The sequence below is a fragment of the Phyllopteryx taeniolatus genome, chromosome 12 (assembly GCF_024500385.1).
Source record: "Phyllopteryx taeniolatus isolate TA_2022b chromosome 12, UOR_Ptae_1.2, whole genome shotgun sequence".
Classification (NCBI taxonomy): Eukaryota; Metazoa; Chordata; class Actinopteri; order Syngnathiformes; family Syngnathidae; genus Phyllopteryx; species Phyllopteryx taeniolatus.
Genome location: NC_084513.1, coordinates 3,483,025 through 3,510,329, shown reverse-complemented (window position 1 = coordinate 3,510,329; position 27,305 = coordinate 3,483,025). Strand labels below are relative to the sequence as shown.

Genomic DNA, 27,305 nt, shown 5'->3' with positions numbered 1-27,305 from the left:
TGTGGACAAGTGATATTCCTGCCACTTAACAGCTGCTTGAAAGTAACTAAAGAGTTACTTTTTTGTAACTTAGTTACTTTTGAAATCAAGTTATCAGTAAAGTAACTAAATTACAGACAGGTCTGAACTGCAGGAAGGCCAGTATAGTACCCGCACTCTTTTACGACGAAGCCACGGTGTTGTAACACGTGCAGAATGTGGTTTGGCGTTCTCTTGCTGAAATAAGCAGGGGTGTCTATGAAAAAGACGTTGCTTGGATGGCAACATATGTTTCTCCAAAACCTGTATGTACCTTTCAGCATTAATGGTGCCTTCTCAGATGTGTAAGTTACCCATGACATTGGCACTAACACAACCCCATATCATCACATAATGCTGGCTTTTGAACTTTACGTCCATAACAGTCCGGATGGTTCTTTTCCTCTTTGGCCCGGAGGACACGACGTCCACAATTTCCCAAAACAATTTGAAATGTGGACTTGTCGGACCACAGAACACTTTTCCACTTTGCATCAGTCTAACACAACGTCCCAACTTCATTGGAATTGGGGTTGAAACAAATACAGTCAAGAACCAGTCAAGAAACAAAAAAAACTACAAGAAACATCTTTTGAGTGAGCCCTGGTGTAGTGCACATGCTAACGGAGGCGCCAACCCGGTAGCCGGTGTCCACCTACCCGTCTCTGGCCGCTCATCCCCCAGTCCGGCCAGCAGGTCCACCGTCCTGTTTAAGTCCTCTGAGGTTGGACCTTTGCGGGACACCAGACCGCACAGTTGACCCAGAGATTTCAGCTGCACACAAGGGGACCCAAACCCTTTGTCCTCATCATCATCATCAGAACTGTAATTTGACCAGGTTTGCACTACTGCTAGTTGTAGTAGTAATCAGAGATAGGTAGAGTAGCCGAAAATCGTACTCAAGAGTACTTTTAAGGCCTTTTCACGCTGCATTTAGCAAGGTGTAGAATGCCGTCGACGAAACCATTGGGAGTGGCGGTGTGGTGACGTCAGACGGCGCATCCAATAGGAGAGGAGTTGGAGGAGTGATTTCAAGGTGCTAATAGCAATCGACCAACCAGCGGGAAAAACATCCATGCCACTTCCTGGTAGGCCGCCAAATATGGGCAAGCTTGTACTAGAGCGCCGTTAACCCTGCTTCCCTGCCTCGCAGTGAACACCAAGAAAACCAAGTGCAGTGTGGAAAGGCCTTTATTTTAGAAAAATATGACCAAATAAACTAAAATGTTATCCTCCAAATAATTAATGGAGTACTCAGTCAAAAAAATACTCAAGTAATCAATACCGGGTCTAACATCTGCTTATTATTATTTTTTTTTTTAATTAACGCAGAAACTTCAAATAGAAAAAAATGTGAAGCAATAATATACTGTATGTCTTGTAAATTTGACAAATTCTAATTTTGAATTGCAGCAAAACCAGGGACCGACATTTGGCCATTCATGAAAACAAGTTGCTTAACTCCATACATACACTGCGCGACAATTCAGCCAGTTTCGGCCACGTTGCTTGGCATGCAGTAGCAGGCCTAAGTCAATATTTCCTTTTACGGATGCACCGATACCACTTTCCTCAAACAGAGACGAGTACTCAAATTTGAGAACTCGCCGATACCGAGTACCGCTACTTGACAATGCCATTACGTCTTGCAATTGTGATCAAATACAGTCATCCTTCGCCATATTACGGTTCACTTTTTGTGGTTTTGGATTTTTAAATGTTATAATTTTCAACTAATTTTGTAGTTCAGATTTTTCACTATATTGCGGGATTTTGTGGTGATCATTTCTCTAATGGAAAGCTACTGCAGACTGATGTAGCTGAAATTTGAACATCCAAGTGCATGTTCTTCAAATGTAGCCTGCAACACAAGGTATTTCAGTTATGTCGTGTCTTAGAACACCAGCGGTCACTAGGTAAAAGAAGTACACATGTAAAGGGCCACAAATGAATGTGACACGGACAGATTATGAACACCTAATTATCATTCTAGACCATGAAAGAAACCCAACTCACCTCACATCACAGAGAAGCACGTTGCAGTACCAAAGAGTGCCTGGTTACCTTGTCGGTGGCGTAGGCCCACAGTCCCACGGTGTGCGAGCTGTTGGCGGCCAACTGGGCCTGGTCACAGCAGCTCTCGATCCGGTGCAAAACTTCCAGGCAGCTGAGGAACACCCAGCAGTCCAGCGCCCCCTCCAGCACCGACACCTGCCATGCGTCAGGTTGACTGGTTAGGACCGCCCAAGAGTACTAGTACTAGTTGTCACACTGTATAGCCATCAAACAACTGTGGATAACTCAGTGCTTCTCAAATAGTGGGGAAAGCATGTTTTATTTCAATCAAATATAGTCGTCCTTCACCATATCGCCGGAAACCAGCACAGATGTGCCAGCACCCGGCCCGGCGCCTGCCCCAACATAGCTGGTGCCAGTCCCCCAGGGGGACCCTGAATGAGGTAAGAGTGTGCCCAATGTGCAGAGTATGTACAGTGTGAGTACTAAAAATGTCTAATCTATTTGAATCTAAAAGAGCCAGAGATGGGACTGGAGCCGGATCAAACCTCAAGCAGGCGCAGCTCCTGAACGCAGTTGTGCAGCAGCTCCAGGGCCCTGTGAGTGACCTCCCAGGGTCTCTGCAGGAAGATCAGCAGCGTGCACTGCCTGGAGAACAGGTAGCTGCGCAGGTCCAGCAGGCTGGCGGCGCTGCGCTGGATGCCGTCGCGCTTCTCCATGTCGATCGGACGCCGCAGGAGCAGACCGCTCCAGTTGAGCACCGGAGAGCAGAACGAGCCCAACCATTTGGCCGTGTCTGAGGAGGATGATCACACCGTGTGGTGCTTGTTAGAGCTCTCATTTGAAACCCTACCCTGGCTTCAAACCCTAAGAATTTTTTTAAATCCTGGCTTGTAATACAAAAAACCCAATTTGAGACCCAAAATGTGGCTTCAAACTAATTGGAAACCTGGCTTCAAACCCTAATCTCGTCTCCAAACCCAAATTTAAAACCCTAACCCTGGCTTCAAACCAAAATTTGAAAGCCTTACCCTGGCTGCAAACCAAACCCTGATTAAAACCCCTAATTTGAGACCCCAGCTGAAGCGTCAAACTCCAATTTTAAACCCTAAACCTGGCTCATACCCTAACATGATTTCCTAGCCCTATTTTCAACCCTTAATTTCAAACCCTAATCCTGACTTCAAACCCAATTTTGAAAACCTAACCCTGGCTGAAAAACAAACCCCGACGAAAAATCTAAATTTGAAACCCCTACTGAGGCTTCAAACACCAATTCGAAACCTTAAACCTGGCTTCAAGGTCTAATCCTCTAGGGGCGTGACGATTTGTTTTAACAACAATAAGAGTCCTATCACGATTCGTGGTTGCCGATATTTATTCAAGGACTATGGCTGGAAATCGATTCAGTAACTTTTTAGCCAAAATTTATTTCAGTCACACTGGTTGGATTGAGCAGTGTGACTCTGAAATGAATACCTGCATACCAGACAGTGCAGGTGAAATTTCCTAAATTCCTGAATCAGGCAACATCAATTATGATCATTTTCCTGATATACTTGTATTGCTTTGTAATAAAACAAAGGGGAAAACAGCAACTTGTTATTTATATTTTTTTATGTTTAATTGGTGTAAGAATTATGAGGGGGGGGGGGGGGGGGGTCCTTGGAAAAACGTCATCACTGTAAGGAGTCCCTGGCTGCACCCAAAGCTTGAGAATTCCTGTTCTATACAGTCAAATACTAATGGCTAGAAATGGAGTACTGTCAGGTTTCCACAAGGAAAAGCTTTTAGGAATAGTTTTAAAAATACACAGTCAGCTACTAAACCAGTAACAAACCTGCTCTTCATAACAACAAAGTGAGGCTTGAAAACAGCGTCCAGTAGCTGACGTTGTCGCTTGTTCACCTCTTTTGTTCAATCAAGTTCCCCCTCCTTGTTTTCTATCGTTTTTTCAAAAGCTACAACTATTTATTCAACTGGCTGAATTTCGTTCCGCATTTAGCAACGCTCGCAGCAGTTGTACTATACACATTTTCACACTATAATCACATTCACAACACTTTACACTCACACTTGATCTCTACTGACTGATGTGTTGATCACAAATGTCTCTGTTAGCGGCTAGCAAGCTAAACTAAACTGATTTTGAAAGGGTTCAACATGTACCAAGTCGAAATAACAAGCGTGGCTCTTGGAAATACAACACGTACACAGCTCCATATAAAGTCTGCTGTACGAAAATGTGTTATTTCCTAGTAGCGATACAACCAATGGATTACCATTTAAAACGATTTAAATCGTTATGTTTTCGTTCGGAAGACTAACTTGCCAAGCACAGTTCAATCAGTTGGGTCGTGGGCAAATAAATCGATACATCGATGGAATGAATGAATTGTTACGCCCCTATAATCCTTGCTTCAAACCCTAATTTCGAACCCCAACTCCATCTTCAACCCTTAATTACAAACCCTAATCCTGTCTTCAAACCCTAATTTGAAACCCTAATCCGGGCTTCAAACCAAACCCTACTAAAAACCCTAATTTGAGACCCCAACTGAAGCTTCAAATTTGAAATCTTAACCGTGACTTCAAAACCAACATTGAAGCCCTAACGCTTGTTTGAAACCCTAATTCGAAATCCCAAATGTTTGCCATCCTACTTTAAAATCTTAATATGGCCATTGACGGTGGCCAAAGTGTTTGTCCATGCGCCATACCTCCAGCTCCAAAGTTGAGGACGTACTGCGTAAAGAGCGCGTCCAGCTCGTCGTACTGCACCAAAGCGTCTTCGAACTGCTGCAACATCTCGAACACGAACGCCAGCTCCTCCTGCACGACGACGACGACAACAATCAAAATAAAAACAATCAAAACAACAAGAACAAGCAAAATTGCAATTAAAACAATAATTACAATAGAAGTACAGGAGAACATGTCATGGAAACAATAACTCTAATTATGGTTCAGTCAATGGTTATAGTTTCAATTTTTGGTTTCAAACTGTTGATAAGCTTCCAAAATTCCAAATTAGGGTTTCAAGACAGATTTATCTTGTCAAATTAGCCATTTACGACTGCATTGTTCGCGCTGCCCATACGCTACCTAGCCGATGGCTATTTGAAACTGGATTACATTAGCCAAGATAGCGAATCAAAAGCCATGGCTGACAAAAGCTGAAGTGAGCGCGCTCAATCTGACGTGTGTGAACGGTGTTAGTGGTTTAGTTATTTCCCCTGCTTCGTGAAACGGTTCAATCCGTCATTAGGCCGCTGCTTTCTCAGCTTCGGCTTAGCGGCACATCGGGGAAGAGAAGACCCGATGCCGCTGCTTGGCACCAAATTGAAGCATATTACCGCGATGTACGTTTGAAGTGTCATTCTCGCAGCTAGCTAGGTGCCTTCTTCATCAATGCTCAAGCTACTAATCACAGCTTGGTTGTCATGCAGAGCGGCAGCATCGCTGGCTCGGCCCAGGGGCAACATTTGGACAAGCCAGTTAAATACTGGGAGAATATAGTGTGGTCAGATGATAGAAAAATTGAACTGCTTGGATGCCATAATGCACACCACGTTTGGAAGAGAAATGGCACTGTACATGACCCTAAAACAGTGATTTGCAACCTTTAAGGAGCCAAGGTACATATTTTACGATTGAAAACTCTCACGGCACACCCACAAACACAAATGTCACAAAAAGTGGCTACATTAATTACTGTATGTACTTCCTGCTATCGAATAGAAGACCATTCCTTCGTGTTATATACTTATTTCAGCCGCTGTATATAGTGGTGGAGGGAACTCGCACTACAAAGTATACGCCCCAGCCCAGTGACATCACAGGGCTGTGTTTTAGCCCTGCCCACAAAATCAGGAAAATTCAAAGGGTGAAAAAGATGCTTAAGCTATATGTCAACAATGCAGCACTATATTGTTATGTCTTTGCATATGTTTTCAGCACTTATCATATTTAATGTATTTAGAAACAGAAAACCTCTTTAATCATGCACAACCTATGATCAACAATAAGGGCTTTTTTCAGTGCGGTGGCGTCATGTGTAAATTGAGACTGCGACATGGCTGCACTGTTCAATCTTTAATTGTAATTAAAATACAGCACATGAACAAATAAAAGAAGTGCTTTAATGTGTCCGTTTATTCCAGTTGGCAATAGCGGTCACTGAGCACTGGTAGGACGCTGCCTGCCACCCCCTTCCGCACGTCACACGCCAAATGCCAATTTGGAATCAATATGCATATTACGCACAACCGTTGGGAATTATTGTGATACGCACGCCTGTAGGTAATTCTCCTTGAGAAGTTACAGTTCCACTTAGGAAGGTACGCACGTTGATCCCGCAACAAAATCAGCTCACAATTACAAATGAGACGGGCTAATATATTGCGAAGGGTGAATTTATGGCAACGGCACAAACAATTCGGAAAAAAAGAAACTTCTCAGAGACAGAAATTGATATGGTTATTGGCGAGGTATAGGCGAGGACGGTGGTTTTGGAAGCACCACAAGAAAAAAGGAAACAGCGAATAGCAGGTCACTGCTGCAGTGAACGCAGTGAGTGCAACAGTGAGGATTGTAGACTATTTATATATTTTTAAAAAAGGATGATTTAAAAGTGGATGCCCTCCAAACAATTAAGCTCATCGCAACATGCTGATTTAATTTTGCATCAGATCCATCTCAATCAATCGATCAATGAATATACTTTATGCCCATGGGAAATTTAAAGGCATGAGGAGTATCTTCATTTAAAAAAAGGACAGACAACACATTAACAATGTCATACACAAATTGCTAAACCCCATCAATAATTAACGTTTGATATTGAAACTGGACATGCGAGAGGCATGGCTTTTTTTGCCACCTCATGCGTCGCTACATTTCGCTACATTTCTCCAAAACATGTATCCATATGGATAACTGCGCAGGAACCAGCGTATGAATCTTTTAGGCCCCATTTTGTGCGTATGCAGAATTGATCAGTGAGGCCTGAGTGCTTTTTCCTGTCAAGTTTATTTTTTCATAGTTCTTTGCGCAGGAACTTGCGTACGTATCTTTCTGGCCCGATTGAGGCCCCAGGACCGTAGCTAGTCATTCAGGGTCATAAGGAACACCCCGCCCCCATCCACATTAACTGAAGTATTGTATTTTATTTCAATTTTGATAAAAGGCGAGCTATGCAATTTAGACGACTTTTCAAATTTGTTACAATTATCTGACAGCTTAAGTTAGCCAACTAATATTTACCACCAAAAATTTAGAATATTCATATTTATCTTGAAGTAAAAAGTTTGAGAAAATTACAAAAAGCAGCGTCTATGCCGCCCTAACCTCAAACCAGACGTGAACCAAAATCTGCAAAGCTGACAGAACCTTTTAGTGAAGGAAGGATCCAGCAGCACTATTACAGGTGGGCACAGTGGGAAAATGGCAAAATCTTAGACCAAGCAGACCATGCATTTGTTGTGCAAATGATTTAGTATACAAACTTGTTAAATACTTTAGTCCTTATGTATTGCAAGCATCATTGATTCTTCTTGCTCACCATCAGAAAATGATCACATCTCTGTAACCAGACTTTGTGATTTACACTTTAACCAACTAAGCGATAGTTACATATTATTTTAGATGTGAACAAATGAGCGGGATTACGCTGATATAAGAAAGCGTAACCCTCCAACAGGGTGTGTGTGTGTGTGTGTGTGTGTGTACGTGCGTGCATGCATGCGTGATTTACGGCATTTTCTTACATGGGTTGTCTTTGTGTATTAAGAACATAACTCTTATGATTATTATTGTTATTATTATTAGCAGCAGCACCAGCAACATCAGGGTGAAGGTCTCTAGGAGAGGGTTTATTGAGGGACTGGGTGACCTCAGAGTGGCAGTGAGGAGGTGGTGGTGGTCTTGGGAGAACGATGAGGAGGAGGAGGAGGAAGATGTTGTAGTCTTATTGGGGGAGAAGGAAGAGAATGGAACAGGAAGCAGCAATAACCAGACCGGTAGAGATGCCGTGTGTAAGGCTGCCGTACTGGGTAGGCAATTGTATTATGCATCCAGTGTATAAAGCAAAAATGATGAGACCTAAAATCACGGTCACCACTGATTGGTTAGCATTCGGGGCTTTGTTGCAAGGCAGGAGGAACAAAAGACATTTGGTCTTTGGTTGTGCGCACCGGGGGCCTCTCCATCTAAATTCCTAGGCTGAATTTTGGGCTTAGTACATCCTTGCATGTTGTGTCGTGTTGCCACTGTCTGACCGAGATAAGGCAAGATTTTATGGCAGTAGTCTGACATAGTGCAATTGTGAAAGACCAAATTTGTCTTGTAGTCTGATCGAGGAATTATTTCTTGCATTTAGCGAATAATGCTGAAGATAACAACCTTAGCCCCAACAATTGCATGCTTAAACGCAATTGCAATATTTGTAATTAACAAACAAACAAATAAATAAATAACAATTTGATTATTTCCCCTAATTGTTAAGCCCTCGTCCTGACTGAAGAATAGGTAGTTTTAATTGGGCCCATGTCGTTAAAAGTTTATTGGCTTCAACGTGACAAGGACTGGCTAAGTGTAGCTAAATAAACAGGAATGTGTGGTCTAACTATGCACAAGTGAGGCTCGGAGATTTTTATACAGTTTTGCCACATTGGCTAAAAGGTTTCATGACCAAGTGCCAACCCTGGACTGGGTTAAGGTTTCAAGCCCAACCTTCACCCTCACCTGAAACCCTGCTCCGAAAACCCAAGTCAAACTTGAAACCCTACTTTGAAAACCTAAACAAGGCTTAAAACCCTGGCTTGAATGCATAACTTGGAACCCTAACCCTGACGTGAAACCCTACTTTTAAAGACTCATCCAGGCTTGAAACCCTGTTTTTAAACCCAGACTTGAAAGTCGTACCACAGATTTGTATATTAATGCTGAAACTTACAGAAACGTTGGTATTGTTGCTTGTTTGAATGTCATGATCATTGTTTTATGTTGTAATGTGTTAGTGCACAAAAAAAATCTCCAAATATCAATAAACAGATTGGCTGATTTTTTGCCGATTTGAAAAGGGCGAATATTGGATACTTAATCGGTTAGGCCCTAGTTTCAGGCCTGGGTTTGGGATATAAATTAGGCTTTTCAAGACAAGTTAGGGGCTTTATGATAGGGTTTCTCGTCAGGGTTAGGGTTTCAAACAAGAGTAAAGGTTTCAAGTCAGGTTTGGTGTTCCAAAGTATAAATTTTACCCCAGGCTTGAAACCCTACTTGACCTGGACCATGAAGTACTGGCAGAAGCTCCATCCGGGCTGCGTGCGTTTCTCCCTGAGGGTGCGCATGTCGTCCTCGAAGCGTCCCAGGTTCTTGGTGAACGACATGAGAAGGAGTGTCCGCAGCTTGAGCAGCAATGAATTCCACGACTCCTGAGAGCGCGATGAGTCCTTCAGCGGCTCAGACAGCACCACACACCTGCGGGGACCAAGCGAGGGACAGCGCTTCGTCAGGTTTGCAGGGCTCGTGGCTAGTTAGGGTAGTTGTTTAGTTAAAACTGACCCATAAACCTACAGTAAAGAGAATTCAACATACAGTAGTGTCGAGATACTAGTGCCTTAGTGTTTTTGTTTTGTTTTTGCTTTTAGAGGTACAAGCAGTCGCTTCGCACTTCAGACCCCAACTTCTAGATCGGTAGCTCTTAACCTTATTGGAGGTACTGAACCTCGCAAGTTTCACACGGGAATTCACGGAGCCCTTCGAAAAAAAATGAATCATGCATCAGTTGCGCACAAAAATCAGTGTTCAAAGAACAAAACAAGAATTTTGCGTACAAAAAAAACAATACAATTCAATGAGAATTTACTTTAATGAATAAATAAAGTGAATTTTGCCGTTGCCTTTCACCTTGTCAAGTGCCACTCATCACTTTCATAAAAAAGTCTGTTTCTTTTCTTTGTTATGTCTACAATCCTTAGAAAGGATTGTTTGCTAAGAGGTCCAGTGGAAGCTTACCCAAATTTGGAAGTGGTTGCTTAGTGGCTTACCAGTAAGTAGCATGGACGCTTTTCCCGTTTGTTGGTCTATTGCTGTCATAGATATGAACAATAATAAACACTTTGTCCAGACTAGCCACCCTATGTTTGCATATAACGGCGTACAATCACAACAATGAAACTGGGAATAAGTTATAGGAAATAATTTATTGAGCTTTGACGTTGACAAAAAACCTGCAACCCATGCAAATCGTTTGAGAATTGAGCAAGTTATGATTTTTTTTTCAATGTCCATACATTGGCCTTTGATGTGAACATTGCCCCTACTAACGTGGCTACCACATAAGAGGCATTTGTACCAACCTTTGAGTTCCTGTCAGCAAAAGTTTCCTGTGGCCCATGTGGTTTGTGTTTCCATCGCACTAATTAGTTCAGGGGAGCTTAAGAAATTGTGGCTGATGTTGCTCATTGAGACTGACACCTACTGGATCTGAAAAATGCTGGTATTTTAAGCTTTCAATGTCTTATTTTATATCTTAATCTAAATTTCAAATATTTTGGATCCCTTTAAAACCTAACCGTTTATCCAAGTGAGGCAATGGAGAATTGATTCTCATTTGCAATGCCAAGCTGGCTGCAGAAAGTCTTTGAGGTCGGGAGTTTTATTATATACAGATATTCATTCTATTTTATTGAGATGACATACCTAGATGTGTTGTGCAACAGAAGTTGCAGATGAATATAGAACAAAATGCAATAAGGACATGAGCCTGAATCCTTACACAGTTTCACTACAAATTTGAGAACAATAAATCACATCTACATTCATGTGCAGGCTTCTACATTCATTTATATATTTATTCAAAAAGACAAGTCTTTCTAATGCCTTGGCATTCAGGCAATTACCAGACCAGCTGGATGGTCCCGTGGCTGGATCACAAACAGACACAAGGCTCCACTTTGACTCAGAAGCGAGCAAATTGGTATTATTAAAGATGAGCTGGTTGGACCTTTCCGGGTTGAACAAGGGCTCAAAATTAATTCCTGTCTGTTTTTAGAAGGCACTTTCTTCAGGCAGTTGGGTACAGGAAGAAGTTTCCATCTTTCAGAAAGACAATGATTTTTACGCAGCATAATGCTCCATCACATGCATTCAAGTACTCCTAAGCGTGTATGGCCAGTAAAGGCTTGAAAGACGAACAGTGAGGACATGGCCCCCCTCCTCCCCTGACCTGAACCCAATTGAGAACTTGTGGGCAGTTCTTAAACAGGAGCTGTAAAGGGAAGGAAAACAGTACACCTCTTGAAGGCTGTGGTTTCCTCTGCACAAAAACTTTATCGACTAAAAATCAAAAAATTGACAGAATCCATGGATGTAAGGCTTATAACCATTATTGAAAAGAAGGGTGGCTATATTGATCACTTTTTATATATATCAGGTTCTATCAATTTCTATGGGTTAGGTTTAGGTCTATGGTTTTGTGTTGTTTATAATTCTCACTTAAATGAAAAATAAAAAAGTGAGATGGGAAAATGTGTTTTTCATTTAGTTGCGTAATAATTCTGCACAACCAATAGTTGCCTAATAATTGTCCACATATTGATATTCTCCTAAGAAAGAGAGCGGGTGTTTGTCTGTCAGGTTAGAACTGTCTCCTGTCAAGGAAAATTGCCTGATGTGTACCATGACTCACTCAGAAGAGCTCTCAGAAGATGACATACGATAAAGAACTATTGACTTGTATAAAGCTGTAAAAGGTTACAAAAGTATCACTAAAAGTCTTAATGGTCATCAGGCCACGGTTAGACAAGTTGTCTATAAAGGGAGAATGTTCAGCACTGTTGCTTCTCTTCCAAAGAGAGTCCGTCCTGTAAAGATGACTGCAAGAGCACAGGGCAGAATGCTCAATGAGGTAAAAAGAACCTGAGAGTATCAGCTGAAGACTTAGGCCTGGTACATGCAAGAATTTTTCACGTCTTAAAAGATTATTTATCTGTGGCCTCACCCATGAAGATACAAAATCTGGCATTGAACAGTTTTGGTTGTATTGTGTGGTGTGTTTCAATAATAACATAGAACAACACACACACACAAAGATTCTGTTACACGGCCAATCTCGAAATATCACGTGATCTCACAAAACCGAGGAAGAAACACTTCTTGGTATGCGCCGATCTTTGCCGAGTGTTCTCGAAGGTTGCCGGAGCCTTGTAAAATGGAGAGGTCTTCAAAAAACGACTTCCTTTGGAAAATACTTCTTACCGTCTGGTGAACCCACTTTCATAAAATACATAAATAAAATTATTGAATTAATTATTTTTTTTAAAAATGACATCAGGTAAGAGATTTTGTTTTTAATTACTGTCGTTTCCTTGTTCGTCAGTCTTGGGTGCTTCTTTGATTGGTACATTCCTTTTCACGTCCAAATTCACGGCGCCATGACTCGGGAGTATTTTTTCTAAAAATTTTATTTTTTATTTTGTTTTAATAAACGGTTCACATACTTTTTCCTACCACTGTACATATACATGTATTTGGGCCAAGAAAGCATTTTGATCAAATTTGATTCAACATTCAGTAATAAAAAATTATATTTCACAGAAAAACTGTGCCTCGATTTGGGCAAAGATAACACCCTTTTTTTTTTTTTGGTTTGGTTTTTGGGTGTTTGGGCGTTTGTGCGGGGTCACCTGTCATTCTGCTTGTTGCAGAAGTCACTGCGTATCTTGTCGACAATGGACGATCTGGGCAGGATGTTGGTTTTGTTCTTCTTGCGCGTGTCGCTGCTATCCACCACAATGATGAGCCAGTCAGCCGAGCAGTGACTTCGCAGGCTGCTCTGCCAGCGGCTCATGTCCTCTTTCACTGAGCTCCGGTACGCCTCCGTGTCCTGCATGCACACACACAAGTCAAATACAATACACACTTGAAACCTTAGTTTCAAACCCAAAATCAGAATTGATTGAATTCTTTCAGACCTTAAACTATAAGCCAGGCTTCAAACCCCCGTTTGGAAGTACCATTTTCTTAAAATCCTAATTTCAAGCACTACTACTTGTTTGCAACGCTTAGAGTTAAAACTCTACTTTTTAATCCTAACCCTGACTTGCTTAAAACCCCACTTTGTAACCCTGACCCTAGCTTGAAAGCCCAACTCTTATTAAAAACCCTAACTGAGGTTTAAAACATCCACCTCGACTTGTCACTTGAGGTGCCCATTACATTGTTTGATCATCGTCATTGCGATGTGCACATCCGCAATAGTCACATCGAATCCTGGCGACGTAGGCGGCAAAAGAACTCGGGTACCAAACATGCACTGCCCACATCAGTACACCATTCACAATTCATACTGTGGATAGTTTAGGTGGCAAAACATTCTCTAAATAAGAGGCAAAATGTTCTTGCTTCAAGTTATGTTACTCCCAGCTGTAGTTTCTGTAAAACTATCACGTAAAACAAATAATTAAACGAGTGTACGCAAACCAACAGTCCCCTTCCAAAGGTATTGGAACAGCAAGGTCAATTCCTTTGTTTTTGTTGTTTATTGAAGATATTTGGGTTGCAGATCAAAAGATGAATATGAGACAAAAGTTCAGAATTCCAGCTTTTATTTCATGGTACTTACATAAAGATGTGTTAAATAACTCAGGACAGAGTACGTTTTGTTTGAATCCACCCACTTGTCAAGTGAGCAAAAGTATTGGAACAGACATGATTAAATTGAGTAACATTAAATATTTGTTATCATAACCATTACTTGCAATAACTGCATCAAGCCTGCAACCCATTGATTTCACCAGAAGTCTTCATTTGAAATGCTTTTCCTGGCCTTTACTGCAGCCTCTTTAAGTTCTTGTTTGTTTCTGGGAGTTTCTCCCTTCAGTCCCCTCTTCAGGAGGTAAAATGCATGCTCTATTGGGTTAAGGTCCGGTGATTTACTTGGCCAGTCTAAGACCTTCAACGTTTGCCCCTGATGTAGTCCTTTGTTGTGTTGGCGGTGTTTTGGGTCACTGTCTTGTTGCATGATGAAGCTTCTCCCAATTTGTTGGATGCATTTTGCCTCCTGATTCTTTTTGCTGATGAGTGCATCTTGTGGTATGGGCTTTATATTTCTTCTCTCGAAGTCTTCTTCAAACCCTGCCATGTGGAGGATAGCAGTGATGTCAACTCCTGTTGATACCCTTGGCCGACCTGTTCGATGTCTATTGCTCAGTATACCAGTAGTTTCTTTTTCCGGACATTCCAAATTGTTGTATTGTTTGTGAAATAGCTCTGATCGATATTCCGTCTTCTCTTAGCATCAAAATGGTTTGCTTTTCTCCCATAGACAGCTCTCTGGTCTTCATGTTTGCTTAACAGCAAATGCAGTTTTCAGAGGTGAAACCCAAAGCCAAAAACAAGCACTGCTTAAGCAATCAATCCAAAAGGCAACACCTGAGCAACTACAAACACTGTCACATTCCAATACTTTTCCTCACTTGAAAACTGCGTGGCTTCAAACAAAAAGGTGCTCTGTCCTGAGGTGTTTAACACATCTAGATGTAAATACCATGAAATAAAAGCTGGAACTTTGAACTTCTGTCTCATATTCATGTTTTAATCTGAAACCCAAATCTCTTCAGTATACAACAAAAACAAAGGAAATTACCTTGCCGTTCCAATGCTTTTGGAGGGGACTGTAAGTGCAAGCATGCAGTGATAAGAAAAGCTTGACATGCTAATATGATTACCATCAATTTTACAGTAAATTATAACCCTTCAAACAACACACGGAGCAGCATCGTCCTTGGGTGCTTCTGAGGACGTTCTGGTCTATCCACTTTTCAAGGAGAGCTTGAGATAATGTTCAGTTACTTTTAATACGGCTCTCAAGCAGGCAAAGTAACTTGCTAGCTAGTGCTAGCACTAACGTTTGTACGTAAACATGCCGGCATTCTGTCGACTGATGTTTTAAAGTTTCGGTAAACATTGGTTTGTGCATGCGAATAACTGGCGAGCAAGGCGGGCGATGCGGCCTTTCAAGACAGTCCAACTGTGCAATACTTTTGGTTTACGTCAAAGGGTTCACCTTCAAATTGTCACATTTCACGAAAGACATCCCCCCCCCCAAAAAAAAACAAAAAAAAAAAAACCACTTCATTTGGTCGTCTTCGGACCAAATTGTTGGATGTGGATTGTGCCACACTACAAGGAGTTTAGTTATTCCTAACAAAATATGTCAGGCCCAATCTGGGAAATCAGCCACGACAGCAAAATGGGCCAATGAAGGAGCTAAAATCTTATATGCTGATCAAGACACAAAGTGAACACGGCAGTGTTTAAACTAATGTACTAAAATATAGAAATACTAATGCATGCATATTATGTTAAACATATGTGTAAAATTACAGACTGATTGAAAACAATTCATACTGTTAGGATTGTGCTCTTAAGTACTACAGTATAACTAACTAGGCATGAAGAGAAAATATTTTAAAGTTCATGTCTGGTTGGACACTTACCTGCTCAATACTACAGTGCATTTAAATAGTGGTAGAGTTCACACAAATAGCTCAGTACTATAATTCTGTGCTCTGTTAAGGCTAGTTTATTTTCTACTGAAGCTATTATAAACTGTCCAAAAAATATATATAAAGAAAAATGTGTGCTGGTTTTCACATCATGAGCATGTTATCCTGTATTTGTTTTCACATCACAATACATATATATCGCAGGGTCACAGAAAAAAAATTAAAAAAAAAAAAAAAAAAAAAACACGAGCATTTTTCCCCCCCATATCGAGCAGCCCTACACACCTTTTAAACCTTATCACTTGTTTGAAATGCTTAACCTCAATACCCTACTTTGAAAACCCATCACATTTGAAATCCTTACGCTAAGAAACCTACCTTTAAACCCATTGCTACTAGTTTTGATAAGTTGATGTGCATTTTTTTCCACCAATAGAAAAGGTTTATTGCGTGTTTGTACTCACACAGCAGTCGGTCCAATGTGCATTTTTTTCCACCAATAGAAAAGGGTTATTGCGTGTTTTTACTCACACAGCAGTCAGTCCAGTAGATGTGTAGGAAAGGGAAGGTGAGCAAGGCCTTGGTGCCGTCCTTGGGTAGCAGCTCCTCCTTGAACTGGACAAAGTTGGCCTCAAGGTGGATCATCTTGGGAGCACGCCCATACGTCCTCAACACAAAACACACGCACACTGAAACCTTAAAACCTCACCTTAGATCGTTTTATCTTTCTTTATTTCTATCTGTCATACTCATCACCTCCTCCTTTCTTTCTAATCTCATTTTTGAAAGGACTTTGTTTTCATTGAAAAGGAACGTTTGATTTATCTATTATTATTATATTTTATTTATTTTTATTTTTTTTACACACAGTTTATCTAATCTCGTAATTTTATCCACACACCTCCACCACTCGAGCTAATATAATTTCATCACATCTAATCTGATGATGACATCTAATCTGATGATGATCTAATTTTATCAATTAAACTCCTCCACTAATAACATCCATCTAATTTTATTTTATCTTATTCAGTCACCTCCTCCATTCAATCTAATCTTAGTTTATGACCACCATGAACACCTCCAATACACGACAAAGACAATATATTTTATGTTCAAACTGATAAACGTTATTGTTTTTAGCAAATAATCATTAATTTAGAATTTTATGGCTGCAACATGTTCCAAAAAAGCTGGGACAGGTGGCAAAAAGGACAGAGAAAGTGGAGGAATGCTCATTCCTGAATTGCTCAGTCTTTCACAAGCAAAAATGGGGCGAGGTTCACCTCTTTGTGAACAAGTACGTGAGAAAATAGTCGAACAGTTTAAGAACAATGCTCCTCAACGTACAATTGCTAGGAATTTGGGGATTTCATAATCTACGGTCCATAACATCATCAAAAAGCGTAAAATACGACAATGGAGACCCCAGACTGTTGAACAGCTGGAGCTGTACATCAAGCAAGAATGGGAAAGAATTCCACCTACAAATCTTCAACAATTAGTGTCCTCAGTTCCCAAACATTTATTGAATGTTGTTAAAAGAAAAGGTGATGTAACACAGTGGTAAACATGACGCTGTCCCAGTTTTTTTGGAACATGTTGCAGCCATAAAATTCTAAATTAATGATTATTTGCAAAAAACAATAATGTTTATCAGTTTGAACATAAACATAAATATCTTGTCTTTGTAGTGTATTCAATTAAATATAGGTTGAACATGATTTGCAAATCATTGTATTCTGTTTTTATTTATGTTTAACGCAACGTCCCAACTTCATTGGAATTGGGGTTGTAATCTCATTTTATTTTATCAATTTAACTCCACCACTCTATCTAATCAAATTTTATTTTATTCACTAACATCCTCCATTCTATCTAATCTAATCTTATTTTATCCACTGAACACCTACCTCCACTCCATTGAATCTTATTTTATCGAATGTTATTTTTATCTCGCCTACCGGTAATCGATGTGAATTTTATTTTATTTTATCCACTGACCTCCTTCACTTTAATCTAATCTCATTGCATCTAATCCCATTTTATTTTATCAATTTAATTCCTCCACTGTATCTAATTTTATGTTATCCAACTCTCCTCCTCCACTTGATCTAATTTTATTTTACTTTATCCAATCACCTCTTCTAATCCAATTTTGTTATCCACTTTCCTCTTGATGTAACCTAATTTAATCTTATTTTATCTTTTCCACTGACCTCATCCACTCCAGCTACTCTTACCTTATCTAAACTAATCTTATTTTAATTCATCCACTCACCTCCTCCGCTCCACCTAATGCAACGTAATGTAACGTAATGTAAACTAATCAAATCCACTGACCTCCTCCACTCCATGGGCTCCCTGGGCAGCTGCTGGGCCAGTGAGGCGTAGAGAGACGTGAACAAGGCCTGGTCCCCAGCACCTGGTAGGACCACAACGGGAAACTCATCAGTATTTCAAACACTAACACATTATTTAACATCCTAACTTGATACCATATTACAACCCCAATTCCAATAAATAAAATAAATAAAAACAGAATACAAAGATTTGGAAATCATTTTCCACCAATATTTAATTGAATACACTACAAAGACAAGATATTTAATGTTCAAACTGATAAACTTTATTGTTTTTAGCAAATAATCATTAACTTAGAATGTTATGGTTGCAACACGTTCCCAAAAAGCTGGGACTGGTTAATGTTTACCACTGTTACGTCACCTTTTCTTTTAACAACATTCAATAAACGTTTGGGAACTGAGGACACTAAATGTTGAAGCTTTGTAGGTGGAATTTTTTCCCATTCTTGCTTGATGTACAGCTTCAGCTGTTCAACAGTCTGGGGTCTCCGTTGTTGTATTTTACGCTTCATAATGCGCCACACATTTTCAATGGGAGACAGGTCTGGACTGCAGGCAGGCCAGTCTTTGTACCCGCACTCTTTTACTACGAAGCCACGCTGTTGTAACAGGTGCATAATGTGGTTTGGCATTGTCTTGCTGAAATATGCAGGGGCGTCCATGAAAAAGACGTTGCCTGGATGGCAGCATATGTTTCTCCAAAACCTGTATGTACCTTTCACCATTAATGGTGCCTTCACAGATGTGTAAGTTACCCATGCCATTGGCACTAACACAGCCCCATACCATCACAGATGCTGGCTTTTGAACTTTGCGTCCATAACAGTCCGGATGGTTCTTTTCCTCTTTGGCCCGGAGGACACGACGTCCACAATTTCCAAAAACAATTTGAAATGTGGACTCGTCGGACCACAGAACACACTTCCACTTTGCATCAGTCCATCTTAGATGAGCTCTGGCCCAGAGAAGCCGGCGGCGTTTCTGGGTGTTGTTGATAAATGGCTTTTGCTTTGCATAGTAGAGTTTCAAGTTGCACTTACGGATGTAGCGCCGAACTGTATTTATTGACATTGGTTTTCTGAAGTGTTCCTGAGCCCATGTGGTGATATCCATTACACATTGATGTCAGTTTTTGATGCAGTGCCGCCTGAGGGATCGAAGGTCACGGGCATTCAATGTTGGTTTTCGGCCTTGCCGCTTACATGCAGTGATTTCTCCAAATTCTCTTAAGCTTTTGATGATATTATGGACCGTAGATTATGAAATCCCTAAATTCCTTGCAATTGTACATTGAGGAACATTGTCCTTAAACTGTTTGACTATTTTCTCACACACTTGTTCACAAAGAGGTGAACCTCGCCCCATCTTTGCTTGTGAATGACTGAGCAAGGTAAGCTCCTTTTCTACCCAATCATGGCACCCACCTGTTCCCAATTAGCCTGTTCACCTGTGGGATGTTCCAAACAGGTGTTTGATGAGCGTTCTTCAACTTTCTCAGTCTTTTTTGCCACCTGTCCCAGCTTTTTTGGAACGTGTTACAGCCATAAAATTTAAAGTTAATGATTATTTGCTAAAATCGATAAGGTTTATCAGTTTGAACATTAAATATCTTGTCTTTGTAGTGTTACCACAAAGGGATTAAATTTATACTGTGATATACATTTTACGTCATATCGCCCAGCCCTACTTCCAGGACAATTTGAATTTCCTTTTTTCTTTTTTGTCAAGAACCTTACCACGGGACAGTTATTGCAGCATATTATGTAATAGGATAAAAACAATTCTGCATGCTGTTCCATTTCACACCATAGACATTACTCTATAATCATAATCGTTACTAAATTAATGTTTCAATATTTGTGTTTTAAAGTATTTATTGAATCAACCTGGCAGATGCGTTTGCAGCCAAATGTCTTCTGTTGCATGCTTTTTGTATTTCCTGTATCCACTATTGCTGCTGAAATTATAAATATGTTCCTATTGTGGGACTAATAAAGGTTATCTTATGTTATAAAGACTTATATTAATGTACTTTTAAATTATAGTTTCATTTTCCTAAGAGACTTAGCTGCGGTGACGTACTAATTTGTTTCCAGTTTCCAGTCCCTGTACGGTTGTCTAGCATCGTATATTCCAGTTATTTTCCTCTATAAACAGTAATTTGTCTTCTATTTTGCTCTTCAAAGTTGGCTAATCGCCGCTAAAACGCAGTTCCAGCCAGACCAATCTGACAAGTGTGCTGTACCAGAAAATCACTTATTTTGATATTTTACAACATCATGCGATAGCTTAGCGATGAGCATGGTGTTCCAGTCTTTCTCTTGTCTTTAGCCCCACCGTTGCTTTGTTATTACGATATTTGTCTAAAAGTGTAGTTTATTGGCCGTCAGGGAAGTCATTAGTGACTTATGCTGCGTTAACAACGGACGTGATGTGCATGTTTGCCTCCACGGCTCAGCATCGTATTTAGCCACGTTCGCTGTAGCTCGTAGGTAGGCCTGACAGATAATTACTGTATCGACTTATCGTTCTATAAATAAAATGGACACAATAGTTTTTAAGGACTCGATAAATTGTCATTGTTGTGGTGAGCAGGCGTACGATTTACACTGTGAGCCGACAGAGTTGGACGGCTGTGTCATTAGCTGACAGTGGGCTCGGGAACGCCGGCGTACAGGTACACTTTGCCAGTGTAGGCGCTGTTCAATACTCCATAGCCTTGCTCCATGCGTGGCACATAGATTCACACAACAGACACTTCAGGCAAAGTTAACTGTTTATTCGCGAGCTAACGAGCTAGCGAGTTAAGAAGCTAAACACTTTGCTCCACCGCGACGATGTCGTTTTCAAACATCAGCGCTTCCCTCAGAGTTGTTGTGTTAGTCCCTAATTAACACAAACACGGGAACGTTAACTGTTTATTAAGCATAATCTCAGTGGCAAACGTGCTTCAGCCATTAGTTGACTCAAGTCAACGTCAACGTATATTTGATTGACAAGTGAAGGGCTCGTCTTCAGCGAACCAACCACACAGTAGCCGGGTTTACTTGGAGACTTTTTTTGTCATTCCGATTGAAGATCTCTGGTCAACTGTGGACATATGACGGGATCTAATCCGATCGGGTGTGTACATATGCACTAAATTTAATTGGAGCAGCCTTGTGACATGCGCTCGTCACATCATTTAGCAAGACGTCCATTTATAGGTCGTCTATTCAGCACAGCATGCAAAGACAGCGCTTTTCCTGGCTCTATTCCGAATGACGGTTCACATGGTGAAAATTTACTTCTGATCAGTTTGGCAAAAGGACTATTCCACACCCCTGTGAAAACGAATGAAATACCATTCGGATTCCGCCTGTTTATTCCGACTGAGGCGTTTTCTCAAGCATAAACAGCCTTTGTGCATCTTCACTGAAACAGTATTTTAGTATTTTGTCACATTAATACATTAGGTTCATGGCTGTTCATTTAGGAGCTTGAACCAGTTGACTAGGAATACGAAATATTCTTTGTACCACTACAAGTTTTGGAAGTATTCAATTTATTCAAACTAAAATTAAGAAACCTCGAAAGAGAAAAATATTTCATCTCCCTTCACCAAAGCCCTCCTGTTTGGGTACAGGATGATGATCCATTTTACGCTTATTCCTCTCTGGCCACCTTTGGCACTTTTTTTATCTACTTGACTTGAAAGTTTTGCTACTGATAGATTATCAGATTGGCCACGTCACTGAACAAAAAACACACTATACGTACCATTGTGGTTGCGTTACACTGTCCTTGTCACGGTTTTAAAAGCCACACATTCAACGGTACTCATAACTAAAAGAGACACTCCACAGCGCTAACGTTATGTTAGTAGACTAACATTAAGCTCACTGATATGCGCCATGTTAACGTCACCTGTTTATTGGGTCCCACACCACGGTGTCATACTCGACAGAGAAAAAAAGTCTGTATTACAATGAACGGCTTGCACACTTTCGCCATTTGTCTTTTTTCTCTCCCACTTTTCAATTTAGCGTCACATTTTGGAACCGCTGTCGTCCCGCTCTTCAATCGAACACTTCAACATCTGCGTCAACGCATCAGTGACATAAGCGCATTGTGTCACATACGCCACTGGCTGCTTCAGTCTTCGCGAAGGGTTCCGCGGTAAACCTGATATGCAGTTTTGCTTTTGGATGTGTTTTTTGATGAGCAAAAAGCCAATTTTCACCCTCAAACTGCGATGCGAGACCGCTTAATTTGAACCTTGCACACATATGTAGGTAAGCAATGTTGTACGTTAATGGACGCAGATTCACCATCCTTTTTGCGTCCCTGATCATTTTTGTGCATCTAGGACGTGGGACACATATCAAACGAGCTCACTGTAAGCGCATTCAAAATAATCTAGTCAAACAAAGGTTTATGAACTATGCTCATTTATTACACATACACAACAATGTCATTTCCAGTTAGCTATTTACAAAGTTGACAATTTCTGTCTGAGCAATGGATCTTCCTTTGCTTTGGAAAAAAAAAATAAAACAAATTTCTCAGGCCTTTTTGTATGGAAAGGATTCAGGTGCAGATCCATTTATGGTGCTCTCCTTGAAGTCTGTTTCTCAGGTCAGTTTTGATTTGAATGAGGGTGGGGGGGGGGGCATTTTGGAAGATAGCGGAAGAAAATTAACTGACAATTTTCACATTGTGCTCTTTTGTGTTATGGTTGACATCATTTTCCCTATTCATTGCCGAGAAGTCTCTTTCAAAATTTAGATTAGACACTGGGATGATCAGGGCCGCAGCAGCCAGTTGGGTCAGGCAAGGGTAGATGTCTGCCCACTCATCATATTCACTAGCCAGCTTTTCCAACATTGCTCCTTGGCTTTTGTCCTAAACAGAATGGAAAAAAACTTGACATTTAAATAAGTCATCATGGAATCCTGATTTACAGAGAAATCATACCTGACGATTTTAAGGATTTCTTTTAAACAAATAAACACAAAAATAAATATTTTAAGTAAAGAATTGAGTCTAACCTTGAATGCTCCTGAGGACAATTTTCTCGAACGACATCCAGTCTTAGACAACTGTGGCATCCTGTCCAGGGAGGAATTTCCTGGTGTGGGTCTGCAGGTGAGCAATCTTGGCACCATCATTCAACATTGGTTCCTGTGGCCTCAGGACAGAGAAGGCTCCAAGGATCTTGAGATACTAAAATCTCTGCAAGATTTTTGATGAGGCTGATGATGTAAAGTTGAAGCACATCAGCAGTGACAGATGATATTACATTTCTCAATTCCTCAGACACTGTCGTGAAAATGCAGGCATTTACCTGTCTGAGGAATCTGGTCCACAGCGCTTCCCTGGGCCTTTCTTGTGCCTCAAAGCCTCTACTGCTTCTCTCCTCCTAATCGATTCAATTAGTTTGACCAAAATATATATTTTTAAATTTCCCAAAAGCACGCTGTATGACATTTCCATGGATAAAGGTTTGCATCCCACCTGTTGTGTACTTTCGCTTCTTTCATCTTGACTTTGTCTCTTACGCTTGAAACAGCTTTCAATTGGCTTCATGTCTTAAAGAAGAAAAAGTCACAGTCAGACTGAGTCAAAACCAGTGGTATAATAACTGTTATAATTACATTGTATGAGGACAAAACAGTATATACACATTAATAACCTGGTTTGGTTTATCAGTTTATTTTTGAAAGGGGACAATGCAATTTCATAAAACACATGAAGTACACATGGTTAAAAAAGCCAGAATTAGCCAGAAGGCATTCAAGAACAGCATCAAGTTTATTAAAATTGTAAACAGCTTGACTTGCACACAATGTCTGACTAATAAGAACAATTCATTAGAAATTATTCTATTTTAATGATCAGATAAAGTGTAGAAATGGGCTAAGAGTGACCAAATTAATGTGAACAACTACAAATAAGTAAAATCCATTTTCCTCAACTATATGAATATTTAATAGAAAAATGAAGTGCAGCAGTGACAGGCCTATAGCACAATGTATGCAAACTTAGTTACATGTCCAGTTATACACATTAACAGAAGTGCACAGATTATTTGCACAACTACAAATTACAGATGTACCCTTAACCTCTCAGTTAGTTTGGATGCCAAAGTCTACAGCTATTGCCGACCTAATTGAAACTTACACTAGTTATACTTAGGCACTCATAGCTCTCTCTCCCTCTTTTAGCAAATAGACATTGAAAATTTTTAGCTGCGTATGGCTCCGCTTTAAATTGTTAGCCCAGTTACTGTTACCTAGCAAGATAGCTGCTAAGGTTCATATTAGCATTACACACATTTGCTGAAATAGGAGAAAGCTGGAAGCCCAGCGTTCCATTGGATAAACTGGGAAACATGAGTTTGTTTATTCGCATGTAGTTTTAAATGAGGAAATCCTGACGTTTGTTGCAAGGGCACAGTAGCCAGTTCAAAATGTGGCATGTTAAATTGGCCGTATGGTGAGGAGGTACATCACGGCACCGTGTCCAATTGGACTAAGTTAACTTACTTTACCGATGCATTGCCAAGGTCTAATAACCAGTCTTGCATTACCTTAACCCTACATTTAAGACAACATTACTGGTAAACCCAATATTGCACCATTTCAGACATTCAATGCTTTCAATTTAGGGGATGGAAAGTTTACTTAACTTACCTCTGTCTGAAGGCTGTGTGATCCTCCAGTCACAATGCAAATGCTGCTGAACTGATGGCCGCTAACGAGCTGGGTGGTGATGGCAGGAAGAAGTGTGCGTGCTCGTGTGTGTCGGAGCAGTCCAGCGCAATGAGAGACAGGCAGAGTGGAGCTTTTCCTCCTGTGTCTGTACAGTATGAGCGTGTGACTGGTTTTATTTTGTTTTTGTTTTGGGGGGAAGGGGGGATGCTAGTTTCACCTTCTTGGGCGGATGTCAATATACTTCGGCGGACGCCCAAGTAAATGTAGGGAAAACACTGCATTGATTGCACAATAACAAGATACATTTATACTATAATACATTTTACAATAAATGTATGCATCTCATCTCAATCTCATTGTAATTGTGTATAGTTACAATAAAAATGCATTTTATTATTATTATTATCAAGACATTTCATGTTATATACATGATATACGATAAATGGGATTTTTGTGTAATATTTAAATTTCATATTAATTATATATTAAATATATATATACATATTAAATTAATAAAAAGGTGTTCTATTATACAACCAGTTTGATATAAAACAGCTATATACACAATGGGGGGGGTGGTGTCCCCGCTCCAGCTTTCCATCAGTTTGAGGGTCCTTGGTGAAATCGTTGCCGACCCCAGATATAAACCATTAAAAAGATATCAGTATCGGTATGGAGAAGCAGCAAGTTATCGTTTATAATTATATATCAAAGAACAGTTACCATGCATCCCTACTTCAAACCTTAAAAAGGTACATTTCAATAAATTAGAATAGTGTCAAAAGCTTAGTTTTGTGCAGCATGGTTAGCACATCTATCTCACAGTTCTGAGGAACCGGGTTCAAATCCGGCCCCGCCTGTTTGGCGTTTGCAGGTTGTTTGTTTTTACTGTATGTGCCGTGCGATTGGCCGACGACAAGTTCAGGGTGCACCTCGCCCCAAGTCAGCTGGGATAGCTTCCAGCACACCCGCGGCCCTAGTGAGGATATATGGTACAGAAAATGGATGGATGGCTCAATTTTGTTTGGTAGTTCAATCCATAAAGTGAAACTCATATTATAGAGATGCATTCAGAGTTAAATATTTCATTACTTATATATATATATATATATATATATAAAATCTGTAATTCTGATGATTACAGCACACGAAAGCATGAAATTCACAATCTATATAAACTACCTTACAAAACAATCAAGAAACAATGAAAATGATTTTTAATGTAGAAATTAGGCAGGAATTTTCCCTCTGAAAAGTATTTTGCCAAGTGTTTAATGAATGTATATAATGTATGGGTACTGAAATGGATTGACTTTTCTTCCATATTCTAATTTATTGAGCTGTACCTGTAACTTCGAACCCTAGCTCCTGAAGTCGGAGATGACACAACGCATGCGCAGTGCAGCAGGAAGATGACAGGCGGCAACAGAAGCAACTCAACCACTTGCAGGACATGATTGAAGTATAACAAGGCCGAATAAAGAACAAACCCCTTGTTAGCCAACGCAAACCTAAACAAGATCCGAAGTAAATCCAAGAAGTAAATGTGTGTGAACAAGGTGTGTGACGTCCACGCTAGTAGGCCCGCTCACCTGTGTGGCCAACTAGCTGACAAGCCGCTACGTTAGCCGGCCAGACATAACACATGCTCCGCAGTGTCGGGGTTATTGTTCGAGCCCCGACAGCAGCAGCGCCGCCACAAACGAAAGAACGAGACGTAAGCGGAAACTGGAGGGGCGAACATTCTTGCAGAATTGAGCTAACAAGCTAATGCTAAGCTGTCAGAGAGCGCTACTCACTCACATGTCACAATGGGTTTGTTCTCCATAGTATAGATGACGGGCTGCTCTTGTGGACTGTCCATATGCGTTAGCGGTGGCGGCGGCGGCACGCCATGAAAAGGAGCCGCACGCAGCTTCTTGAGCGGCTAGGAAGTAGCAACGGGAAGGGATGGTGATTATTTAGGGCTGTTGTAGTCAGTCTGTCAGCCAAGGAGGAAGGAGCAGCCGCGGGGCGGGGCTGCGGACCGTAGCACTTCCGGTAAATTATGACGTCATTTAAAGGGCCAGGCTGAACTTATTGAAGACTAAATTGCCCGTAGGTGTGAAAGTGGGTGCGAATGGTTGTTTGTTTATATGTGCGATCTGTGTGTGGTCGCCAGCCAATCACAGGGCACACCTACGGGCAATTTAGAGTCTTCAATCAACCTACCACTCATGTTTTTGGGATGAGGGAGGAAACCAGAGTGCCCGGAGAAAACTCACCCAAGCACGGGGAGAACATGCAAGCTCCACACAGGCGGAGCCTGGATTTGAACCCCGGTCCCCAGAACTGTGAGGCAGATGTGCTAACCAGTCGGAGTGTGAGTGTGAAATATCGTTAAATTTAAAACTAGCAAACGTTTTAGAAATTTCATGGATAATCTGAGAGCATACATATACATACAGTGTAGCGGACGCACTCCCGCCACACTAGGTGTCACAGTGACCCATGCCCCCCTCCCTCACAGCTTGATAAACTGCATTCTTTAAAGTGGGCCTGCTGTGAGACAGCCACTAGAAGACGTCTACTGGACCCTAAATTAATTAGAAGGTCCCCTCGGAATCTTGGTTTACACTCATCAGTCCTTTCTTCGTTTGAACTGACAGTATGCCAAAAGGTGGGCTCCTCTCTCCAGGAGACCAAGGTGGGACAAGGCG

General features: G+C 40.8%; 1 protein-coding gene across 1 annotated transcript in view; it reads right to left on the bottom strand.

The window, feature by feature from the left end:
• Positions 1 to 26,628, bottom strand: part of trappc10 (trafficking protein particle complex subunit 10) — a 56,491-nt gene extending 29,863 nt beyond the window's left edge. Inside the window, exons 1-9 of the mRNA XM_061791838.1 lie at positions 26,410 to 26,628; positions 17,889 to 17,970; positions 16,077 to 16,212; positions 12,723 to 12,922; positions 9,318 to 9,513; positions 4,755 to 4,866; positions 2,583 to 2,830; positions 2,083 to 2,229; positions 678 to 792 (exon numbers count right to left, since the gene is read on the bottom strand). Coding sequence (XP_061647822.1) covers positions 678 to 792; positions 2,083 to 2,229; positions 2,583 to 2,830; positions 4,755 to 4,866; positions 9,318 to 9,513; positions 12,723 to 12,922; positions 16,077 to 16,212; positions 17,889 to 17,970; positions 26,410 to 26,470 — 1,297 coding nt within the window. The 5' untranslated portion in view covers positions 26,471 to 26,628. The remainder of the gene's footprint in view (positions 1 to 677; positions 793 to 2,082; positions 2,230 to 2,582; positions 2,831 to 4,754; positions 4,867 to 9,317; positions 9,514 to 12,722; positions 12,923 to 16,076; positions 16,213 to 17,888; positions 17,971 to 26,409) is intronic.
• Between the last annotated feature and the right edge of the window lie 677 nt (positions 26,629 to 27,305).